The sequence below is a fragment of the Panthera onca genome, chromosome C1, assembly GCF_046562875.1.
Source record: "Panthera onca isolate mPanOnc1 chromosome C1, mPanOnc1 haplotype 2, whole genome shotgun sequence".
In the NCBI taxonomy this organism is placed as follows: Eukaryota; Metazoa; Chordata; class Mammalia; order Carnivora; family Felidae; genus Panthera; species Panthera onca.
Window position 1 is genome coordinate 125,496,915 of NC_138346.1, and position 24,824 is coordinate 125,521,738.

Sequence of the window (24,824 nt, forward strand, 5' to 3'; positions counted from 1 at the left end):
CTGCAAAGGCAGGACTCCCGGGCAGGCAGGGCGGAGTCTTGGAGCAAAGGATGAGGTCATGCCTGGCTCTGGGCCTCGGAGGCGGGTGAGGGGAGTGGTCTGGAGCAGGGGCTAAACTTAGAAGCCTGTGGGTGGCTTCCTTGTGGCCTCCCACTGGGTTTCCTCCCCTGGACCTGGGGGCTGGGTTCCTCTCTGGCTGGGAGGAGTAGGGCCCTGGGAAGGGTGTGATGGTCCCACCCTCCCCTCTGGGGTCGCTTTGGAGAGCTTGGGAAGGCCACAAGGCCAGAGGGGGCCAGGCTGAGGAAACAAGGAGGCTTTTGCATAGAACAATATTTTGTTTTCAGTTTTTCTTCCTCCCCCTTCCCCCAATTGTTAGCAGCTTGATGTGTCATTCTCCCCAGCAGGGGAGGGGGTGAATGGCTTGGGTTGTAAACTCTCTCCCCCAGCCTTCCTGTCCTTCTGGAGGGGCAGCTCAGCTGGGCTCTGGTTCAAGCTGGGTTCCGGTTCAGGGTCAGGTGGGCGGTTAAGGCTTGGCTGGTGTGCGAAGGCGGTCTGCTGTGTCTTCAGAGCTCATTTCTCCACTCTGGCTCTACCTGCAGGGACAGGCCGTCTTCTCCCTCCCGTTCCTGGGGGAGGTAGTCGTGACTTTGGGGCCCTAGAAAGAAAAGAGGTGAGCCTGTCTTCCTTACCTCATCCCCTAGCGCTGTCCCCTGCCTGGCCCAGCCATACCTGAGGTAGAGGGCCTGAGCTTGCTCAGACCTTGGAGTAAGTTCTGTCCCTGCTGCAGATCCAGTTTGGCAGGGAAGGGGCACCCGGTATACCCCCCGTTTTCTTTACAGAACTCCAGGAATCTGTAGGGTACAGGGACATTCACACACACAGCTGCACAGGCCTGGCTGAGGAGTGCCAGCAGAGGCTCGAGGCTAAGCCTTGGTCCTACCATGTGGGCCTGCGCCTTTGGGCGAGTTGCTTATCCTCTGTCGGGTAATTTAAGTGGGGAATTATGAGGAAGAACAGACCTGTGAATTAATTGAGCCACAAGAAGGTGCTCAATAGAGCTACACCTGCCCCAGGATGGGGGTTGTGGCCACCAAGAGGGATCATGGGGTAGGAATGCTCACACTTTCCAGTCAGGGTCATGGCCCAGGAGCAGCGGGTTGCCCACCACGATGAGCAAAGCCTTGGCCCGGGTCACAGCCACGTTGAACCTCTGAAAGGAAGGAGTGGTAGGGTCACGGGAGGGAAGGGCCTTAAGGAAGGAAGCATTCCTTCCACCCGCCAGGTCTCAAACCTTGGGGTTCTTAAGGAAACCCAGGTTGAAGTCCAGATCCAGCTGCACAAAGCTCTGGCTGCTCCGCACGGTGGAGATGAGAATGACGCTGCGCTCTTGGCCTTGGAACTCTTCTACGGAGCCCACCTGGAGGGCGAGACACAGGGCCTGCAGGGCTCGGGAAGCAGACACACACCCTGCCTTATGGAGCTCCCGATCCAGCGAGCTCCAAGGCAAGGCCGATGCCGGCACCGGGCATTTGTCACAGGGGAGGGAGTGAGCGTCCTGATAGGAGAGAACGGGAGGATGCCCTGGAAGCTTAAGGGTGGATCCAGTTAAAGGGGTGTGGGCTAAAATTCTTCTAAGCAAAGAAAACGCGCTTGCAAGGACACAGGAACTCCGAGCAGTGGTTCTCAAACTTCCCTAAAGACAGTCACTAAACACTTGTTAAAGATATACAACCCAGACTTCCTAAATTGGAATCTCCAAGGGAGAAGCCTTTAAATCTTAGAGCACTGGTTTTCAACCGCGGCTGCACGTTAGATCACCTGAGGAGCCATAAAAAATACCGATGCCCTGGCTCTGCCCCCAGATAGCTGTGTTCACTGGCCGGGTGGGGCTCTGGCACCGGTGGTGCTAGAAGCTTTCCAGGTGATTCTTATCTGCAGCCAGTGTTGAGAACCACCACCTGAGTCAAAGCACTGACTGACTCAGAGGGTGGGAATGGTGAGCTGTGACACTATCACATGACAGGTCAGGCAGGCAGGGAGTTTGGACTTTATCCGTAGGGCATAGGCCTCAAACCAGCCTGATCAAAAGCATCAAGAATCCGGTGTGGTGTTTCCTGGTCCCGCCCCAGATAGACAAGCCAGGATCTGCAGGAGTGAGGCCTGGGGGGAGCCCCACTGGGTCTTAGGCAGCGAAGGCAGGGCGGGGCAGTAACACAGGCTGGAGTGCCAGAAGAGCTCTCTGGAAGCAGGGGAAGTGCAGGGGCACCGAAGGCAGGGAGCAAATGTGAAACGGTGGTGTCACCTTTAAGTCTTTGATGTCATCCAGTCCCCGAAGCTCCTTGTCAAGTTTGGTGATGCAATAACGGATTTTTTCCACCTGGAAGATGAGGACAGGTGCCTTTCTCTCATGCCATTACCCCAGTGTAAGAGGGAGCCAGGCAGAAGACCGGGGAGCTGGGGGGCAGAGAGGGAGGGACAGCTGACCTCTGAGCTCGTCTGACAGGGCTAGCAGAGACCTGAGCTTCTAGAACCTCCACCTAATCGTCTGGCTATGAAGGGGGTACCTTCGGGGGGGGGGGGGGGGGTCCCACCCTTGAGAGGAACTGAGGGCCTGACCTGCTTCCGGTAGGGAGAGATGACGCCCACGCTTCGGGGGCTCAGGCGGGCTTTGCCCTTCTTCGAGGAGGGGGCCAGGAGCAGCTTCAGGTAGGAGGTCACTGTGGCAGCCTCTTCAGGGTTGAAGAATGATGGGCTGTTACCCTCACGCTCGTCCTTGCCCATTACGCCGTGAAAGATGATGGGAAAGCCCTGGATACGGGTTCGGGGGAAACCTTCAGCCAGGCCTCCCTTCCCTCCCACCCCAAACCCACCCAGGGAATGCGGGATCCCAGGCCAAGGTGAAAGCCTGTGGCTTCCACTCAGAGGCTCCTCCTACCTTGCACCTTCGGTAGGAGGGAAGCTGGGGTACAGGGGTGGCAGCCTGACCCTGCCGGGTTCAGCCTCACCTGTCGAGGCAGACCCTCCCATTGGCAGAAGCGCTCTCGGTCCACGACGTCGGCACAGGCCTGCAATTCCCCATCATAATAGAGTCGGTTGGGAATGTCCAGTATGGTGGGGTGAGACCTGGGAGGCAAGAGGAGGAAGGAAGAGCAAGACCAGGGGCCAGGTTAGTTCTGCCCTGACCTTGGGGTCCCCTGCTCCACCTGCTCTGGGTCCACACATCCTCTTGCCACCCGCCCAATGGACGGTGGACTCATTGATCTATAGCGTGTTGCTAGGCACTGTTCACTGCACCAAATGTGCACAGAACCAAATGTGCTTCCTGAGCACACGTGGTCCGTAGGCCAGGCAGATTTAAAAGGAAAAAAAAAAACAAAAAAAAACACGCAAGAAATGGGGAGGTTCTCAAGTTTCAATTTTGCCAAGGAAGGATGGTACAAAAACAACCATCACCTACTACTGCCATTATTTGATGAGATAATGTGTTAAATCTAAAAACAGAAGTAATAATAGATTGAACTCCCAGTGGACTTATCTAAGGAACTCCTAAGAACTTAGGAATTCATCATTAGGTACATGAATTCATTGAGTAAAGCAAGTATACTTTTTGATTTGAGTAACAATTAGCTTTTTGAAAAACTGTATCGTCTCTATTTTTCTCATTTCTCCTTGGACTGCCTCGACCCTTCATCTGGGACCCACACCAGACACATCCCACTGTCTGGGAACCATGGACAATCCCCCGATACACAGATAAGCAAAATGCTCAAGAGCGAAGTCAGTTGCAAAGTCAGAGCCAATGAGTAGCGGTGATGGGGCTGGAATGGAGATCACCGACCTTCCAGATCATAGTCTTCCTGCATCACACAGCCTCTGAGCAACAGGACTGCAGGATGGAGCCTCCAGCGGGGGCTGCACAGAGTGGGTGAAGGCACAGATTGCAGGCGAGGTGAAGGTGCGGGAGTACCTGTAGTTGCGCAGCAGCTTGGTTATGAACTGGGGGTTATAGCCATTGGAGCCCTTCTTGTACAGGGCGTTGTAGGTCAGCAGCCGCTCCAGCAGGGAGTACCCCAGGCCATGCTTCTGGGTCAGCGGGGAGCGCAGCACGGGCCCCAGCTGCCTAGGGTCTCCTGCCAGCACCAGCTGCCCTCCTGGATTGTCTGTTTCCTTGACTTCCATCAGCCCTGAGAGGCAGGGTGCCGTGGGAGAAAGGTGAGCGGTGGGACCCCCCAACCCCATGCAGGGTGGCATGCACACAGCCCACCCTGAACCCCTCACCTGCTATGGCCACCAGGCTCTCAGGCTCCATGGAGTGGCCGGCCTCATCGATGAAGATGTGTGTGAAGTGATCGATGGGAAACTGAGCTGAGACCAACCTGGGAGGCGTCAGGCCAAGCAGGGGTCATATCTGGGTACCCAACTGGCAAACCTGAAAGCCCACCCAAACTGGCCCCTCACCCCACTGCCAGGCACCACTCTTCCCCATCTCTCCAGCCCGCTACTTCCTTACTTATACACATGATTAAGAGACACACACTTCCCACCTGCTGGCCGTGATGAGGGTGGTAATTAAGACACGATACTCCTGCAGCTTCTTCTTGGTGGGAAACACATAATCCCCTTTCTTCGCATCCCAGTTGCAGCAGGGCTGCGGGGTGTGAAGAGAGAGGAAGAAATCAGCTGGCTCTGTCCATCCTCACCCTCACTCTGGCTCTGGGCCCCCCAGGCAGTTTTCTTTCCCTCTCTCACTTCCCACACAGGGAAACAGACAACCAAACAGGGGTTCTGACCCATCCAAGCTCACACAGCGAGTATCCGAATCCAGGTCTAGTTTCCTGGCCCTGAGCATCTACCCTGAGCAGCCCAGCACCTGCCCTCCCCTGGCTCTCCACACTTCTCCAGGTACCTTGATGTCCTCGGGCACCATGCGAATGTCCCTGCTGGGGGCCAGGAGGCGGTAGATGGAGCTGGGCAGGTGGACCCGGAGCCGCTGGCAGAGAAGGTCAGCTCCTGAGTTGGACGGAGCGCAGGCCAGGATGTGGGCTTTGGGCAAGTGCTTCACCACCTGGGGTGGGGACAAGCACAGTGTGGGAAGCAGCTTCTCTGGCTCCAGGGGGAGGGATGGGGGAGAGACTCGGTTGTGACTCAGGTTGGCACAGGGTGGCATTTGTCTCCCGTACCTGAGGGAAGCAGGGACACAAAAGGCGAGTTTTGACCCCCCCAACCCTCTGCTAGTCCAAGTAAGCACTTCACTGCTGGAAAACTGGCACAGTAAACATTCAGAATCTACGGTGGCTGAAACATGATTGGTGACTCCAAGAGTCACGTGGGACCCCACACCCTGCACAACGATGTTCAAATGCCACACAGACCATTGACGCCAGCCCAGGGGCGATCAGGAAGCTGGAGGCACCCAGAATCTGGGCACTGCTTGGTCCCTGGGGGAGTCAGCACCGGCCCCAGGTCTATGCTCAGGCCCCACCTGCTTAATGGCTTCCACCAGGGTGACAGTCTTGCCAGTGCCTGGAGGCCCAAAGATAATGTAGGGGGCTGGACGGGTGGTGCCCATAACGATGTTCTTCATGGCCTGCAGCTGCTCAGGGTTTGACTCCAGACTGCGGTCATACAGCCTGGCAGATGAACCAGAAACATGACGTCACCCGGTGTCCCGGAGGCCTCCCTGACTCCAGCGCCCACGCCCCACACCCCAAGTGGCCCCCCTTACACCCATGCCCAGTCTCACTTGAGCTTCACATCTGAGGGCAGCAGTGGGACCCCACGGGAGGCCACAGGAAAGAGCATGGGCCACAGCAGCCAGCGCCCCGTCAGCTCCAGGGCACGGTGTTGCACCCGCAGGGGCTGGCGGTTGAAGGTGAAGTTCACCTTGAAGGTCAGCCCATCCACAAAGCGGCTCAGGAGGCTTTAGGAAGGGAGGAGGAAGGAAAAGCTCCAGTAAGAGGGCATCTCTCTGCATCTACTCTGGCTCCACTCTCTTTTCAAGACAGTCATGCAATCCCTCCAGAAGAAACTACTGAGACATCTCAGGGTCCCCCTGAAGAAAAGCTTCCTGCTCAATCCCTGGGGTCCCACTGGTCTCAGGGAGAAACAAATCAGCTCCTCTGGCCTAAGAAACATTTGTAGACCCTTCTAGCAGCTCATGGTTCCCCCAACACCCACCTCATGGAAAAGCTCAGCTTGACACGGTCCAATTCCACCTTGTGTACAAAGCCCTTGTAGGTGACGGGGTCCTCCTGATGTGTCTCAGAGGACAAAAGTGCAAACAGGTGGTCACCCCGCAGCACTGAGGGGCGGCTCTCGGTCACTCCGGGAACCTATGGGGGGTGGACATAAGCAAGCTTCTATCCCCAGGGATGGCTACTGGAGGACCCCTAGGTCTCCAGACCGCCTGTGAGGGACAAGGATTGAGCGTTGTCCTTCTATCCCAAGACCCAGGGAGCTTTGCTTCTTTCCTCTCCCGCCTGACAGGGCAAAAGTTGGGATGAGCAAGGAGACAGTCTGCCCGAGCTGCACAGAGAGAGCTGAGCCCAGCAGTCCTGGAAACTCTCCAGGACACGATTCTCAGCCCATCCGTGTGCCCTCTTGGCCAGCTCAGTTCCCGCTCTGCCCTTGAATCCTTGTTCAAAACTCAGTTCCTGCAGGAATCGTTCCTTGATTGCCCCCGACCCCCTTCTCTCTCACCAGCTGCCCTCCTCAGCACTTGCGTGCAGGAACTCTGGGCTTGTGCGTACAACACTCAGCATCTGACATCTGGAAAGGGATCTAGGCCAGCTCTGTGCTTTTCAGATAAGGCAACAAAGGCCCAGAGAGAGCAAGGGACTTGCCCAAGGCCACACAACTAGTGGTAGCAACGTCTAGACTAAAACCCAGGTCCTCCCCATCAGCCTGCTCTGACACCTGTTTTGGGCTCTCTGCTCCTTGCTGAGCCCCCTGGGGGCAGGAACAGCATTCTACTCTCAGGCTGGCTGACTCGAGCCCACCCTCCCCACCCAGGATCCAAGCCCTGACCTCCAGTGTGAGCAGTCTGGGGTTCTGGTCTACGGGGTCCCAGGTCATGGGCACCGACTCCAGGTCGTAGTGCCGGATGTCATGCTCCATCTGCAGCTCCTCCAGGTGCAGCAGCAGCCGGAGCTTCACCTCGTAATTTCTCCACTGCAGGGCTGTCTCGAGCTGGGCCCTGACGGTGATGGTTGGGCAGGCAGGAGGGGGCAGGGACAGGATGGGTCAGGCAACCCCTGCACCCAGGAGCATCCACCCTCTCCCATCCGTGGCTCTGGGACTATGAAAGCACCAGGAATCAGGGAGGACCAGAAGGGCAGAGAAGTGGGTGGGGGGTCAGAGGCCTCAGAGAATGGAATCCTGGCTCTCCGTCCTTCCGACGCCCCTGCCCCCACCTCAGATCTGACGTGGCATTTATACCATGGATTCTGGGGCCTGGAACATTCTCCTCGCTAAGATAACTCCTATGCTTACACCCTCACTTCATTCATGTGTCATTGTCTGCTCAAATGTCACCTTCTCAAAGAGGGCAGCACTAACTGCCCTCTGCAAGACAGCACAACCCTTCCCCTTCCCCGAAAGTTTAGCTTTGGTAGAGTTCTTCACAGCACTCGTCGCTACATGAAACTATAAGATAAATGCTCATTTCTCCCTACTGCAATGAGCAAGGCCCTCATGTGAAGAATTCACCTTGAATGGTGCGCAGCACGAGGTGCGTGCTCTGTACGGGAAGGAAGGGAGGGGGCATGGGAGGCTGAGGACAGAGGGATGGGGCGGGGGATGGGGGTGGAGAGACACAGAAAGCAGCATGAGGTGGGGCAGAAGGGTGTCTCTTACTTGATCTCAGCAATCTCCTTTGGGGCAGTGAAGATACTTGTCCCCTGAAGAAGGATGGGGAGCAGCTGCCGGAGGCGAGGGGGTGGGTAGTATGTCCCCAGCGCCATGCTCAGCTCCAGGTCATAGCCCTTAGCGCTGCAGGAGCCAGGGAAGAGTGGTCACAAACTCAGAGATCCCTCCCCTTCAGAGAGGTGGAGAAGGCTCCTCCCTGGAAGATGCCCGAAGCCCTTCCACAAACTATTGCTGAAGGGGGTCGGCAGATTTTGTACAAGGAGGCAGAACTCACTACTCCATGAGGATGCTCACCCCAATTCTCATTTCTGGAAAGTACTATTCATGGAAACTTCCAAAAGTCACATATTTAACACCCATATGTGTAAATAATATGGATATAAAAAAATACATGCTCATTAGAGAAAAATAAGTGGGTAAATACATAACATTCTTCCCATCCGGGGATAACCAATAACTTTTTGATAGCTAAACTTCCAGGTTTCTGTCAATTTGTATTACATACATACAGTTTTAACAAAAAGAGCACAATTGCCTATCATTCACTTTTCTAGCTCAGTATTTCATAAACACCTAGCCATGCCACACAGAATATACGATTCTATTCATATGAGGGGCGCCTGGGTGGCTCAGTCAGTTAAGTGTCGGACTTCGGCTCAGGTCATGATCTCACAGTTCGTGGGATTGAGTCCCACATCAGGCTCTCTGCTATCAGTGCAAAGCCTGCTTTGGATCCTCTGTCCTCCTCTCTCTGCCCCTCCCCTGCTTGCACCCTCTCTCTCAAAAATAAATAAACATTAAAAAAAAATTCTATTCATATGAAATATCTGAATAGGGAAATCTATAGAGACAGAAAGCAGAGTGGTTAAGGCTGGGAGGGAGGGATGTCCAGGTGGCTCAGTAGGTTAAGCATCCGACTTGATTTCGGCTCAGGTCATGATCTCACGGTTTGTGAGATGGGGCCCCGAGTTAGGCTTTGTGCTGACAGCATGGAGCCTGCTTGGGATTTTCTCTCTCCCTTTCTCTCTGCCCCTCTTCTGCTTGCACACACTCTTATTCTCTCTCTCAAATAAACTTAAAAAAAAAAAAAAAAAAAAAAAAGGCTAGGGGTCACCTGGGTGGCTCAGTCGGTTGAGTGTCCAACTTTGGCCCAGGTCATGAACTCACTGCTTGTGAGTTTGAGCTCTGTGTCTGGCTCTGTGCTGACAGCTCAGAGCCTGGAGCCTGTTTCAGATTCTGTCTCTGTCTCTCTGCTCCTCCCCTGCTCACGCATTCACTCTCCCTCTCTCTGTCCCTCAAATACAAACAAACATTAAAAAAAAAAAGGCTGGGAGGAAATGAGGAGCAAAAGGGTATGGGCTCCTTTTTGGGTAATGAAGTGTTCTAACCGGATCGTGGTGGTGGTTGCCCATATCTGTGAATATACTGAGAACCTGAATAGTACGGTATGTGAATTATCTCAAAAAAAGCTGTAAAAAAGACAGAGAGAAAGGTCTACACAGGCTGCCTGACAATCTATCATACAATCAAAAATGTTTAACATTTTTTCAGGCTCACCTGCAACTTCCTTCCCGAACAGAAAAAAATCTCTGAGGCCCAGAGGAGTTACGAACTCAGTTAGGAAAGGGGGCCCTGGTTCTGGCTCTGTGCTCTTCCCCAAGGTGCCCACCCTCATGCGGGGCACCCCAAACTGGACCGGGTTGGAGAGGAAAGGAGTTACCGGTCAGGTCTCTCTCCTTCCTCTATCCGGCTGGTCACTACAGGGTTTCCAGTGATCCGGGTCCGCTTGAAGGGAGTCGTGGGCTTCAGCTGTGCAGCCAGGGGACTGTGGGCAACGGCAGCCAAGAAGCGGGCAATGTAGAAAGTGCCGGCTCCTTCCGAACCTGACTCCCCAGGTCCCAGCAGCTCCCAGAGCACCGTGGCCGGGAAGTAGCCCACAAAGCTAGTCTTGCAGTGGACCTGGAGCTCGTAGCACTCGCCTGCAGGAGGACGGATGAGTGAGAGAGGACAGGGAGGGACCTTCCCACCAGTACCCTGCCTGCACACTCCCCCAGCAGCCACACCCCGGGGCAGGAGCCCTGACACAGCAACCCTTACCAGGGCAAGCCCCCGTCCACTAAAGGCTCTTTCCCGTGGAAACCCGCTCACCAGGGCCCAGTGGGCAGGGCAGCTCCTGGTCTCCATTGTAGAAGGCAAACTGGGGGGTCCGGCAGAGTGGGAAGAGATGAGTGAGGGTGACAGGCTGGGTTCCTCCATTCCGAAGCCTCAGGGTCAGCACCTCCTTGCGGTTCAAATCCAGGCGGATAAGGAGCTGCCCATCTCGGGCTTCATGGGGCCCCTGGACTTCCACGTCCACCCCATGTTTCCCGTGAAGATACTCAGCCCTGGGGAGAGTGGGAGTCAAGGGGGGGCTGGGACAGGAAGGGCCTAGACAGGGGAGGCTGGCGAAGTGCCAGCGGAGCTCAGGAATCCCACCGCCTCTCCCCAGACCAACTAGCTCCTTCCCTACCCTTCCCCCACTCCTTGAAGGAGGGGGCCTTACCCCAACCTGAGGCAACCCCCTCTTCTCTCAGCCAGATGGCTTCCCCGACACCCTGACCCCTGTGTCCTTGCACCCTCTTTCACATGCACGTGCATGCACACATACAGACACACACCTGTCGTAAAAGATCTTGGCTAGCAGTGACTTGTGGTGTTTGCTGATGTCTGACCCCACCTTCACTCTCCTTTTTTCTGGGAACCACACGTCGGCCCAGCGGTCGAGTCTGAAGAACCTGACCCGAGTCTTGGTGACGTAGGCCAGATTTGCAATCTTCATTCCATACAGCATGGAGGAGAAGCCAGGGGCAGGGGTCCCAAAGCTGCCGGAAGCAGAGGAGACTGGGAAGTGAGGGAAGGCAGCTCAACGGGGAAGGCGGGAGGGCAGGGTGTCTGTGGGTCGCTCTATGTGGGACACACCAGCCCTGCTGCGCAACAGGACAGGACCCAGGGACAGAGACTCAGGCTGGGGGGGGGGGGTCACAGGAATTGTTAATGTTTTAAGGGAATTCAATAGGACTTCCCAAGACAAAATACGACTGTTTTAAACAGCAAGTTGTGGACTGTGTGTTTCGGAGGAGAACAGCCCAGTCATGGGCTGGTGATTTGGAGGACTAAGGGAAGAGAGAGAAAGAAACGAAGATTTTTTGGGGGGAAAAACTATTTGGGACAGAAAAAGAGATACAAATGACGTGGCAGAAAGAGCTAAGGTTAAGGGGAAGCCAAATAAGTTGATTCAGAGGGGGTGGACCTGGGGTCCTGCCTGATGGTGAGGAAGGAGAGAGGGGTCAGAGAGAGCACAGGTGTCCAGGGTGTGTGGGCAATGTGGCTGATCAGACAGCAGTTTCCACCCGAAGTCAAAGGGTGCAGGTGGATGGAACCCAAGCAGGAAGGGAAAGGATCCTTCTCCAGAGATCAAATAGCTTGGTTTTGCGCCTAGAGAAGGTGAAGACAGGGAAAACTGGTCAGAAGGTCAATAACCTCAAAGTCCAGTGCCTGGAATTCAGTTTAGTCAACTCAACACTTACAGAGACCTGTTATGTGCCACACACTGCGCTAGAAGCCAGGGGTTCAATGAGGTAAGAGCCCGGCACAGACTGAACGCGTCAATCCTGGCGTCCTGCCGGGGGCGCGGCCAAGGAGGTTTCCAGGGCAGCCTGGGGCCAAGGAGGGGCACCGAGCCAGGCTGTCCCAGGACAGAACGGAGTCCTGGAGAGTGAACGGGTGTCTACCAGACACAACAGGGAGCCAAAGGGTAAGCCAAGGTGGAGGGGCGTGCAAGGACAAGAGCTGGGGGCACAGGGCAACCTCCCACTCGGCCACCAGCTGGGTCTCCACTTCTCGGAGCCTCACTTTCCTCCCCTACAAAATGGGGGCAATGAAAACTTACCTCGGGGGGGTTGTTATGAGGGTTACATGGAGACGGGCACTGCAGTGTCCACTTAGCCCAGTGCTTGGCACATAAGGAGATCTCCGTAAGGTGTGCTATGATTAGTATCACACACAGTCTGGTTGTGCTACAGTGAAGTGTGGGACAGGGGTGATGGGAGGCAGCAGAGATGGACAGGCACCAGGTCACGCAGTGTTGCATGCCAGGCCAGGAAGCCTAGACTTGACCCTGAAGGCTAGCGGTCTTCCTCTAGTGGCACCCAGGAGCCGGGGACACCCCCACACGTGACATACTCCAGATCTGGACGGCTGACCACCCTCCCTCAATGCGTCGTAGGGAATGAAAGCAAATCCTAGCTCATAAGAACCATGGTAATCCCTATTTAACTATTATGGCTGGATCAGCACGGTCACTCACTGGCGTGTAACAAGATCATTTATGGTCTGGACAATTCCCTGGTGCCCCCTGCCTGTCACTCTGCCCCTCTCCCTCCTCACCCCAAGCAAATGAGAGTGATACTATTCAGAAGACTGTGAATCAGCTCTGATTTGTTTTAAAAAGGTAATAAATCATTTGAGAACATAACAGAAAATGCTCAGTAAATGCCACCTACTATTATTAGTATTCGTATTAGTAGTAATAGTAGGACTAACAGTAGCAGTGGTAGTAGGAGTAGTAACAACTTACTTTCAGCCCACAGCAGAGGCTACACTGTGGTTACAGAAGCCCCGAGGCTGGTGGGTTTTAAGCAGGGGAGTGGCAAGATCATATTTGCATTTCAGATGACTCTGGCATCAGGATTGGAGGATGGATTTGCTGGAGGCAAGACTGTAGGCAGGGACACCAGTTAGAAAAAGGCCATTGTAACAGTCCAATTAAAAGATGACAAGGGCCTGAATGAGGTGGTGGAAAGGACGGAAGAGGGGGCCAGATCTGATAATACTTAGAATGTAAAATTAGCAGAATCTGGTGGCGGACAGGAGGGGGAATGGAAGCTGGGAAGAGGGAGGAGTCCAGGACAAAACTCAGATCAATGGCTTGGCTTCCAGAACCATTTCTGAGATAGGAGGTAAAGGCAGGAGGAGGAGGAGGAGGAGGTTGGAGGGAGGACCATGACATTTGTATTTGGTATGTTCAGTTCGAGATTCCTGTGGTCCAGAGGCAGCTGGCTCCATGAGTTGGAAACTGAGAACTCAGGCCAAAGTCAAGCCTGAGTCTAGCCTGATATTCTGGAGTCCTCAGGTGGTAGTTATAACCATGGAAGTGTCTGGAATCTCCCCAGGGAGTGTGACTAGTCTGAGAAGAGCTGAGACCAGGACAACCCAGGGAGGAGGACAAAACAGAGAAGGAAGCCCCGAGAGAGGGAGGAGAATCAGAAGAAGTCTCAAAACCAGGCATCAGGCTCAAACACTGCCGGGAGGTCCAGTCATAAAGGGACCGAAATCAGGAGGAGTCACTGTCATCCGCCAGGGCCCCTTGCTTGGTAGGTTCCACAGATCGAGCACTGACTCAAATGCCAACAGAAGCCAGGCTCCCCAGGCATCTTTGATACCCGAGCACCTGAATAGTACCATTTTTGAGCCATCAGTATTAAGGACTCACGTCCCTCATAACTCCACTTAAGAAGACAACAGTGGAGGGGCACCTGGGTGGCTCAGTCGTTAAAGCATCCGACTCTGGCTCAGGTCATGATCTCGCAGTTTGTGAGTTGGAGCCCCTCGTCGGGCTCTGTGCTGACAGCTCAGGGCCTGGAGCCTGCTTCAGATTCCTTGTCTCCCTCTCTCTCTGTCCCTCCCCTGCTCACTCTCTGTCTCTCTCTCTCTTAAAAATTAAAAACAAAAAAAATTAAAAAAAAAATTAAAAAAAAAAAAAAAGGAAGACAACAGTGGAGATGCCTTGAAATGCAGCCAGCTCTCAGGGTAGTGCTGGGGAGGAAACAGGGCTCTCAGAGAGCCGAACAAACCCAAGAGTGCATGCCCTGTCCAGAGGGGGTAACTGTTAATCTCCATCGTTTCCAGACAGATGTGGCCAGCAGGGGACAGAGGCCCAAGATGGCCAGCATCTGACCTTTAAAAGAAGCCAGATCAAAATTTTCACATGGAATCTATTTTTGGAAACTTCTGCCTGGGCACATTGGCAGAAGGAACTCAACTCTGCAAGTTTCACAACTTCTGCCATGGGTACTACCACCTAAGTGTTTTCTCACATTATGCCCCGTGACTATTACCACTACCCAAACTCACCTCTCCCTGGTCTAAGGTGACAGCCATAATGAAAATAATTTTTTTCCAACCAGAAACTTAGTACGTAGCTGTTGGAAAAAAGTCCTAGTTCTTATATTATGCATCTAAGTCACCTAGATTTCTAGGAAAAAAGATCAAGACTTCAGTAGAAAAACTGAATAGTCACCTTACAGAACACATCGAGATAACCAGATGAAAAGATGTTCCAAAAGCAGAGAAATTGCAGATTAAAGTCAAAACGAAGGACTGTTTTATTTCGATCAGACTGACAACAGTGGAAAACAGCCATAACATGGATCGCTGTTGTGTGTATGTGGAGAAGGGGACTCTCACACAGTGCTCCTGGAAAGGTGAAATATGACAACCTTTTGGAAAAACAATCTGGTGAGGACTCCTAACATCTCTGAAACACAGGTATTTAACTCAGCAACTGCAGTTCTGGGAAAGTATCCCATGGAAAGGAAAGTACCTGTGTTTAAAGACATGTGCAAGGATGCTTACTGCAGAGGTATTCACAGGGGCCGAGAACTGGAAACAAAAACATGCCCATCAATAGGGAGATGTTAACACATTGTCAACACCCACAGCATGGAAAATACTAGGCAGCAATGAAAAAGAACGCACCACACCCACACAGACGGCTACAATTTAAAAGGCTGACAACACCAAGTGTTGACAAGGATAAGGACAGACCAGAACACTCATGCATTGTCAGCTGGAGTATGAACTGGTACGATCACTTCAGAAAAAGGTCTGTTTTGCAAAAAACTAAACATATGCTGCAATATTCTGATTTCAAATGAAAAGAATATTATGTGTGCAAAAAAAATGCACTAAAAAAAATGCAACTATAGGGGCACCTGGCTGGCTCAGGTGGTTAAGCATGCGACTCTTGATTTTGGCGCAGGTCATGATCTCAAGGTTTGAGTTCAAGCCCTGCATCGGGCTCTGTGCTGACAGTGGGAAGCGTGCTTGCGATTTTCTCTTGTTTCTCTGTGCTACTCCCTCCACTCGCACACTCGCTTGCTTGCTCTCTCAAAATAAACAAACATTTAAAAAGATTAAACTTAATTTAAAAATGCAAGTATAGGGGCGCCTGGGTGGCTGGGTCGGTTAAGCATCTGACTCTCAGTTTCAGCTCAGATCACGGTCTTGCGGTTTCATGAGTTCGAGCCCGACATCGGGCTGTGTGCTGCTTGGGCTTCTCTCTCTGCCCCTCCCCTGCTCACGCTGTCTCTGGCTCTCTCAAAATAAATAAATAAACTTAAAAAAAAAAAAAAAAAGGAACTATATAATATCTAGTATAGACCTAGCACTGGTATTTATTAAAAAATACTTGCTGGGAGAATGAGTGAAAGAAATATCAAATAATTCCAGACTATTCTTTTATTAAAAAACGAAGGAGGGGACATTGCACTAAACCGCTGGCTGGCACACAGCACTGCTGTGCAGGGGCCTGTAACGTTACATGTCAGGTTGCATACACGGTCCACACGTGGACATGTATAATTATATAATGATATATATTATTATAGGTCTAATATATATATAATTTATATAAACGTTTACATATTTTATACATACTGTCCAAACCTGGAGACACATGTAATAATATATAAATATACATATATATACATGTAATAAATACACATAGAAATAAACATATATAAAGGAAGGTAGATAGTGGCAAGGAAGTAAAATGCATGAAGACCTGGTCACACCACTTTTATTTATTCATTTAATCATCCATTCATTCACTAGTGTTTGTTTACTTTTGAGAGAGAGCACTAGAGTGGGAGAGGGGCAGAGGAAGAGAGAGAGAGAGAGAGAGAGAGAGAGAGAGAGAGAGAACCTCAAGCAGGCTCCGCACCTTCAGTGTGGCCCCACGAACTGTGAGATCATGATCTAAGCTGAAGTCAGATGGCTGTGTATATTTGGAGTTATTAGTTGTAAGCAAAAAGAATAAATTATGGCTGATTTAAGTGATAAAAGCTAGTTACCAATAAATTGCTGGGAAGGTGAGAAACGGGCTCAGGAAACAGACAGGAACTAGGGAAGGCGGAGCAGCCTAACCCCAGACAAGGTCACAACAGAGGACCAGTCCAGAAGACTTTGCTGCCAACCACCAAAAAAGGAAGTTAAGCAACTCGCCTAAGATTTAAAAATAACAATAAACGTATATTTACCCTGTGTCCCAGCAATGCTCCTCCTAGGTATATCCCCAAGCCAAAGGTACAAGGATGTTCCCAGCAATTTTATTCAAAATAGCCCCAAACAGGGGCACCTGGCTGGCTCGGATGAAAGAGCATGTGACTGTTCTTGATCTCGGGGTCGTGAGTTTGTGCCCTGTGTTGGGGGCAGAGATTACTTAAATACAAAATTAAAAAAAAAAAGAAATAGCCCCAAACTGAAAACAACATCCATGAACAGGAGAATGGATAAACAAACTGATTTGTATTCAGATGAAGAATACTACTCAGGGGCGCCTGGGTGGCTCAGTCGGTTAGGCGTCTGACTTCTGCTTGGGTTACGATCTCACGGTTTGTGGGTTTGAGCCCCGCGTTGGGCTCTGTGCTGACAGCGCGGAGCCTGAAGCCTGCTTTGGATTCTGTGTCTCATTCTCTCTCTGCCTCTCCCCCACTTGTGCTCTGTCTCTCAAAAATAAATAAATGTAAAAAAAAAATTTTTTAAAAATATCACTCAGCGATAAAAAGCTGCCATACACAAGGCATGGATGAATCTCAAAAACATTATGCTGAAGGGCGTCTGGCTGGCTCAGTTGGTAGAGCAGTAGACTATCTCGGGGTTGTGAGTTCGTGCGCCACATTTCGGGTACAGTTTACTTAAAACAAACAAACAAAACATTATGCTGAGTGAAACATGGCGTTCAGAAGAGTGCATACCTCCTGATTCCCTTAAATGAAGTTCCAGACAGGCACAGTCTCAAAAAACATCAGAGTGGTGGGTACCTCTGGGTGGGGTAAGGGTGAGGACGAACTAGGAAAGATGGAGGAAATTTGGGGTGATGTCATGTTCTGTGTCTCGATAGGGACTACACACAGTGTATGGAAAGGTAGAATTAAAATGTGTCTACTTAAAAAAAATTTTTTTAATGGTTATTTATTTTTGAGAGAGAGAGAGAGAGAGACAGAGAGAGAGAGAGAGAGAGAGAGACAGACAGAGTGTGCATAGAGCAGGGGCAGAGAGAGAGGGAGACACAGAATCTGAAGCAGGATCCAGGCTCTGAGCTGTCAGAGAACTCACGAGTCATGAGGTCATGACCTGAGCCAAAGTCAGACACTTAACCAACTGACCCACTCAGGTGCCCCCAATGCGTCCACTTCTATCTAGAAGTTACACTTAATTTTTGAACACCTACAGTTAGTAATAATCATGCAGACGTGTTTGGTGTAAGTTGCACTGAAGTCTGTAACTTACTTTGAAATGCATCGAAAACACTAAGATGGACCAATGGGCAGATGTACAAAATACTAACTAAGAAATCTAGGGGGTGCCTGGGTGGCTCAGTCAGTTGAGACTCTGACTCTTCATTTCGGCTCAAGTCATGATCCTAGGGTTATGGGATCGAGTCCCGTGTCTGCTATGCGCTGAGCACAGAGCCTGCTTAAGATTCTCTCTCACCCCCTCTGTCCCTCTCCCCTGCTCACACACTCTCTCTCTCTAAAAACAAAAAAACAAAAAACAAACAAACAAACAAAAAACTAGGTGAGGGTATATGGGTATTCACTGTACAATTATTTCAACTTTTGTGTTTGAAGTCTGTCTGTCATAATAAAATGTTGGGAACACCATGATCGGGAATGACTTCCGTGATGTTTTGTTGAGTAAGAAAGCAGGATGTTGAAAACGCATAAAACATGATCCTTTTAAAATAAAACAACCCAAAAAACACCCCAGTTGATAGCTGAGTGTCCTGAGTGTGGGGCAGAATGTGGAACGGAGTTGGGATGGTGATATGGAGAGGGACCCACAATAAACAAGGATATAGTGTAACGATCCCATGGGGGCCAACTGACATAGGTGGGATGGAAGTATGGGTGCATACAGAGGTAAGTGAAAGGGTGGTCATCCAAAGCATAAAAAAACTTTCAAACACAAATATCCAACATAGAACATTAAGGGCCCTCACTCCCCCCTATCAGCTTAACTGCTTGATGTGTATTTTTTCAGACTTTTTTCTATACATACGAAAACTTTTTAAGCACTCAAGTGTTTTGTTTGCTGCACATACTCTCCTGCAACAGACCTCTTCACCACCATGGACTTCCTTCCAGGACATTTTACCAAGTCACCTCCCTCTTTTGGATGGCTGCAAAGGATTGCATAGTAGGAATGCAGGGGGCGTGTTTAACTGTCCAGCGATAGTTCGGTGCCTATAATGCTTGGCTTTTTCAAAGGTTATATACAATAACCACCCATGCACAAAAATTCTTGTACTAGTCGGTGATTTATGGGACAAATGCCTTCAAATAAACTTCTGGGTCAAACAGAATGACTCTTCACAACTTTGGCAAGTTCTGCCAAATTGTCCTCTATTTTTTTTTTTTTAAGTTTATTTATTTGTTTTGAGAGAGAGAGAAAGTGCGCGCACACGCGAGTGGCAGGGGCGGGAGCGAGAGGGCAGGTAGAGGGGCAGAGAGAGAGGGAGAGAGAGAATCCCAAGCAGCTGTCAGTGCAAAGTCCAATGCGGGGCTTGATCTCACAATGATGAGATCGTGACCTGAGCCGAAATCAAAAGCCCGATGCTTAACCGACCGAGCCACCCAGGTGCCCCAAGTTGTCCTCTAAACAGGTTGTACAAACTTAATGTTAATCACTAAAAATTTGAGAATACCCTTTTTCCAGACCCTGACATCAGAAATCTTCAATCTTTTCGATCACTGACAATCTGATAAACAAAAAAATGATATCTTGCTTAAATAGCATTCCCCTCATCACTAACACAGTCAAGGATCTTTCCTTCTGTTTATTAGTCATTTGTGTTTCTTCCCCTAAACCAGCAGGAGTCATTACCAAACACAAGTCGGATCACAGCCCCCCTTTATGACTCCACAGTCTACAAGATGAAGTCTAATCTTTTAACAAGGCACACACGGATCTTCTGTATAACTGGGATAATGCAAACACAGTTAATTAACACCATCAACAGGAAAAGTTTACTGAGCACTTCCTGTGTGCTGTTTGAAGTACCTGTAAGCATTATCTCATTTAATCCTCACAACAACGTAGTAACTATCATCATCCCATTTTAGAGAAGAAACTGAGGCACAGGTTCTGACGTCAATCCCTCTTTAAGTGTACGTCAGCCCTTCCCACTGTATCACTGTCACTCCTCTCTAGACTTTCCTGCCACTGTGGACATCTTTGGTCTGTAACGCCCTGACCTTGGCCCCTGCTATTTGTTCAGTGAACAATAACTAATCTTTTCAGATGCAGTGCAGGAAAGTCTCATGGCTAGAAGAATGGTATTTCAGAACATACTATCAAATTTGGCAGCCATCTTAAAGGGACATCTAGTTCTGTGTTTTACAAACTGTGGGTTGCAACTCTCATTAGTGGGTCAAGACCAGGATTTTTAGAAAATTGGAGTGGAACAGAATAAAAACATCAGAGAGCAGGGAGTGAGGCTATATATGGTTTCTAGGGTATGCATTGTTCCATGAAAGCTGTGTCCCAGGCTTCCAACTAAAATGTATTCTTTACTGTGGATAGAAGTCTAAACACACAGCCTTTCTCCATGCCAGAGACAGAACGATCTTTCCAAAACCCCTAATCCATCAGTCTCCTACTTGGAAACGATCTGTGCTTTCCTATTTCTGTTAAGATTAAAAAGTAAACAAACAAACAAAAGACTCTCTGCAGCTGGCAAGGTCCTGCCCCATCTAGTCCCTGCCTCCCTCTGGCCTCCCATCAGGGCCACTGAGTTCACCCTAAGCCCTTAGGGTGCTACTCCCTCTGGGTCTGGAATGCTGTCCCCTTGCCCCTTAACATCTGTGAACTCCCGTTTATCTTTCAAGATTCTGTTTAAACATGACTTTCTCCCAGAAACCTCTGATTCCGAGGTTGGGTGTCCAAGTTACATACTCTCAGAGTACTGGACCTTTTGTTCTAAGCACTTATCACAAAAGTAATTAAATAATTATGTTTCATTGCCACCTCCTTCCTTAGGCTCCTTCTGCATCCACAGCGACTCACACTGTTTTGCTTTGCTCACAGGAAGCATTCGGCCGAAATTTGTTGAAGAAAAGAATGAGTCTCCTGCCTAAGGCAAGAGCAGTCTTCTCTTGAAACTTTTACTGACATCAGTCGTTCCTCCTAACCATCACTGTACTAATGACAGCTACCACTTCCAAAGCCCATGCAACATGCTACACATGGTAAGGGCTTTACCTGTGATAGCTCATTCTGGCCTCACACACAGCCCTGAGAGAAAGGCATTCTTTTACATGCGTTACAGGAAAATTTAGATAGTTGCTCAAAATTCAATGCAACTCCGGGCGCCTGGGTGGCTCAGTCAGTTAAGCGTCTGACATCAGCTCAGCCCATGATCTCACAGTCCATGGGTTCGAGCCCCGCGTCAGGCTCTGTGCTGAGAGTTCAGAGTATGGAGCCCTGTTCCCCCCCCCCCCCCCCTGCCCCTCTCCCACTCCCACTCTGTGTCTCTCTCTCTCAAAAATAAACATTAAAAAAAAATGCAAACTCGTGAATGGCCAACCAGGATTTGAACTCCAGCTATCCAAACACTCTCCCAGCCCCTAAGGTACTGTATTACATGTTTGTCTACACATCTGCCACCCCCACTAGACTGTGATTACAGGCAGGAACCGAGGCACAGGCACAAGCAGAGCCTCGTTAAGTATGTTTTGCTAAATAACGAATGATGGGAAAAGGCCAAAGTTAGCAGTAGAGGATGCAACATCCTGAAATACCCTAGCTGGAAGGGATGCACCCCTCCCAGTGTAGGAAGGCTCCCTAGAATTCCGTGTGTGTGTGTGTGTGTGTGTGTGTGTGTGACTTGCAATAGCTCTCTGGTGGCCCATTCTCTTGTAGATCAACTGTACTTACTAATTCAATTCCATTCCGCCAGCACTTACAGAGCATCTGTTACATCCCTGGCTCTATGCTGGGGACTGAGGAAGGTGCAAACGTGAGGAAAAGCCTATCCCCGCCTTCAGATCAGGGAAGCTGGTCGCACACTAGCTCCAACGCAAGGCAGTGCAATGGGGCTATAACCTGGCTGTGAACAATGAGCTCTGAGAGCCCAAAGGAAGAAGCCATGAATTCCCACTGGGAAGATGAGGGCTGATGTCACAGCATTCCTGTCTGGGTTTAAAGGATGTGTAAGAAAGTTCTCTATAATCGTAATAGAAATCTCCACCTGGTATGGAGAGGGTGAGGGGAACATGTTGAATGAAGCTAGCCCAGCCTTCTGAAGTGACAGGGAAGCATAATCCTCTCCACCACGACAGACTTCAAAATATTCAAGGATTACTGCCTTGTTCTCTCCAATGTTTCTCTTTTCAAGGCAAACATTTCTCAGGTTTTTTGTTTTTGTCTTTTTTTTTTTTTAAGTAATCTCTACCCCCAATGTGGGGCTCGAACTCACGACCCTGAGATCAAGAGTGCCATCCTCCGCTGAATGAGCCAGCCAGGCCCCCCCTCAGTCTTTGACTGGGTTTCGTGACAGAATACGAATCAGCACGTAAGCTGTTTCCCTCCCCCTCCTCACTGTCAATCCTTCAAGGCCAAGGTCAGTGTCCTTCTCCATTGAATTCCCTACTAACTACAGGAGTATTCTTATTTGCATAAGAAAACACCAAATTCCCTAATAATTCCAGGGGAATGGTATCTTATTTGCATAAAAAACAAGTGCACATAGTAAAATTACTTTTGAAATCCCTTAAATTCACCCATAATGTGCTTTATATGTGGTTTTCTGTATGCAGTCTGACAGAACATCTTCCCCAGTACTGGAACATACTGTGTAGCTTTCGTTGAGAGCTGACAGAGACCCTCTCCTTGACCAAACTTCAGTCGGGCTCCTCTGAACCCTATTCTCAATTAGGCCTCTACCTTGCCCCCCACCTCTTAATATGTCTTTAGTAGTTTTCCGTCCACTGACCCCCTCACTCGGCTGACAACTACCAATTCCCAGCTGTCTTTGCCGTGTTTGGAGTAGAGCACTCTCTCCTCTACTACAGTAACTCTACTGCAATAGTCCTCCATAAAGTCTTTCCTACCGGTCTAACAAGCATCCAAATACATTCCTTCAGAGCCCAAAGTAGCTGGCTTGTGTTCAAAGGCACCTGTACTTGTGTTGGGGAACACAGGTGAAAGCACGGATGTGGCTTGTTGATAATGCCTCTCAATAGTACCTGCTCTTTGCTTACTTCTCTTTGACATGTTTCCTAGTTCTATTATACTCCGCGCGTTATTTTACCATCTATGCTAGTATTCTGTATGATGCATATTGCAGGCCTATCAAAGCCTCTCGTTCCCTGGCATCTTGTACTGTTCACCTTTCCATTCCCCAAAGCCCAGCACGGGGTGAGGGCATAAAACGGGTCATAACCGCTGACCCTTCCTCAGATGTTGCTGGAGCCTGTTCATGTCCCTCTTAAAATGGGACATTTCATTATTGATTTAAACAAACAACCCAGATGTGATCTGGAGAGTCACTATTTCGTCCCCCCCCCCCCCCCCAAAACCACACTTCTCTTAACACAGTCTAACACTTCTTGGACTCTTTTGGCAGCCATACCGGCCTTTTGGTCTGTTGAAACCCACAGCCTTTTTCAGGAGGTGTGTTAGGAAGCCGAAATCCCCACCACCCCGCATGTATTTGTGTAAGTCTTCACATTTATCCCTGTTAAACTGTGTTCCGGCCCAAGGCTGCAGCCTGTTGATAGGTGTTTCTGAAGCACAATTCTGTGGTCTGCCAGAACGAAGCGTCTGGTTTTCACTTCGATAGCAACAGGGGGGCCCAAACAGCCTGCAGCTACAGGGTGAGAAAGGCCTCCAGGAGGCTGGCCCTGGGTCTCCATGGAGAAGCCACAGGTGCTAATGGAGGTTTGGTGCGTATATAGTTTGAGCCCTTTTCTTCTTTGCCGAGCTGCCGGAGATTCTCCCTCCCACACTGGGTCTCCTCGGCTCCCCGGGATAGCGGACCCCCTCGGCAAGCAGCCCCTCGGCGGCGGGGCGGGGGTCCCCGCAGAGCCCGCGCCAGGGCCGGCCGCCAGCCGCAAGCAGCTCCCTCCCGCGGTCCCGCGATGCCTGGGCCCCCTCTCGCGCTCCCCTCCCCCAGGCCGAGCGCCCCCCCTCCCCCGGCCCCGCGAGCGGCGCGTGGGCGCGGGACCCCGCTCCCCGCCAGGGCCCGGGCCGCGGGGGGCGCGGGCTGCGCGGGCGGTTCTGCGCCGGGACTGGGCGCAGGGGCCCGGCCGGGTAGAGCGGGCGGGCTCCGGGCGGCGCTGGCGGGGCGTGGGCACGGCGCGGGAGGGGAGGTCTGCGCCGCCCCGGGACCGGCTTGCGCCACTGGGGGAGCTGCGTCCCTCCGCGCCCCGGGGCGGGAAGGGTGGCCCCGCGGCGAGGGGTCGTGGCGGCGAGCTGGGCCCGCGAATCTGGGCCGGGGACTGGGCCGGCCCGTACCTGATCTTGAAATCCCAGTTATAAACGGTCCGCAGCCGCTCGCGATCTGTCTCCATGTCCAGTCCCCGAACGACCAGAAAACTCTCGAAGCACTGGCCCGTCTCCCGAAGCTGCCGGCAGCTGAACTTACTGGGCATCGCGGCGGCGGCTGCGGCTGCGGCCCAGGCAGGAGGGTCCGTGGAAATGAAACTGAAAGTCGCCGCCGCGGATGTAAGTTGGCGGCCCTAGGATGAGGGTGCAGCAGGGGGAAGCCCCCTAACTCTGACCCTCTGATCTTGCAGGCTCCCTTCTCCCCACCAGGCTTCCCTCCTCGGTTCTTTTCCTACCTGAGTCTTCCCTTCGGTCTCTCCGTCCAATCCCCTCCCCCTCCTCCCATTAACTCTTTCCTAAGGAGTCTGACCCCTCCCTCAGGGCCCTCCCCTTACCCCAAGCTCCCTCCCCTGGCTTCGAGCCAGAATCTGAACGTGGCTACCGCCTGGGGCCCCCTGAGCAGCCCAGGGAGACTTCCGAGCCTCAGCTAGGGCTACTCCCACGCCCACCCCCCCCCCAGAGCCTCGGGACTTATTGAAAAGCAGGAGAGCAAAGGGCAGGGACTGGGACCTGGGTTGGCTGCAGCTGGACTGGGGCAGCTCATCCAGCACCTCCCCCAGACTGCTAGGGACAGAAATCAGTACGGAAGCGAGCGGCACGCCCCCCTCCCCCATTCTCCCTCCTCGAGCTTTCAGACGCAGGGAGGAAGGCATAAGAGCCAAAGAAGTTCGGGGGGGGGGGGGGGTGGGGAAGAACCAAGTGTCTCTGAGATAAAGGTGTGTACGTGTGGGAGGGAGGGACAAGGGGCTCCGCCAGCACGGAACAGTCATTACTTTTCTCAGCCACACAGGTTTCGTTTTAGGGGAAAGGCTGGTGATCCCTGCCCTTGAGCCACACATATTTGGGCACTTAATTGCATTCCAGTCTGTATTGCTCTTTAATTGTTACTCGTATATAAGCAAGGGTTGCCCCACTCATCAAAATATCAGCCTGAGAGCAAGAGACTGGTCTCTTACGCAATAAATGGTTAATAGCTACAGCATCAGTACCAGGAAGAGAAGTAATAGACTAGCGTGCTTCTGAAGACAATT

General features: G+C 51.3%; 1 protein-coding gene across 5 annotated transcripts; it reads right to left on the reverse strand.

Annotated features, from left to right (window-relative positions):
• Positions 1-315: 315 nt before the first annotated feature.
• MOV10 (Mov10 RNA helicase) lies at positions 316-24,239 on the reverse strand. 5 transcript variants are annotated; one of them, XM_060623777.3, is made up of 21 exons: positions 24,129-24,239; positions 23,704-23,927; positions 10,524-10,727; positions 10,015-10,250; positions 9,587-9,845; positions 7,855-7,989; positions 7,027-7,195; positions 6,178-6,332; positions 5,744-5,920; positions 5,483-5,630; positions 4,907-5,065; positions 4,545-4,648; positions 4,279-4,376; positions 3,968-4,184; positions 3,006-3,123; positions 2,617-2,808; positions 2,303-2,377; positions 1,292-1,417; positions 1,122-1,210; positions 730-851; positions 316-655 (listed from the first exon to the last, which is right to left on the reverse strand). In XM_060623777.3, exons 2-21 carry the CDS (start codon positions 23,838-23,840, stop codon positions 564-566), a joined length of 3,012 nt encoding a protein of 1,003 aa, XP_060479760.2. In that variant the 5' UTR covers positions 23,841-23,927; positions 24,129-24,239; the 3' UTR covers positions 316-563. The 5 variants fall into 5 exon arrangements, with proteins under 5 accessions (XP_060479760.2, XP_060479759.2, XP_060479758.3 ...); XM_060623776.3 differs by lacking the exon at positions 24,129-24,239 and adding an exon at positions 24,030-24,124; XM_060623775.3 differs by lacking the exon at positions 24,129-24,239 and adding an exon at positions 24,030-24,047 and having other exon boundaries at positions 23,704-23,892.
• Between the last annotated feature and the right edge of the window lie 585 nt (positions 24,240-24,824).

Coding starts and splice junctions, on each gene's coding strand:
- MOV10 (XM_060623777.3), bottom strand. CDS start 23,840: ATGCCCAGTAAGTTCAGCTGCCGGCAGCTTCGGGAGACGGGCCAGTGC. Junction 4,377..4,544: donor ACCCTCATCACGGCCAGCAG/GTGGGAAGTGTG, acceptor GACGCCTCCCAG/GTTGGTCTCAGCTCAGTTTC. Junction 656..729: donor GCTCAGGCCCTCTACCTCAG/GTATGGCTGGGC, acceptor TTTTCTTTCTAG/GGCCCCAAAGTCACGACTAC.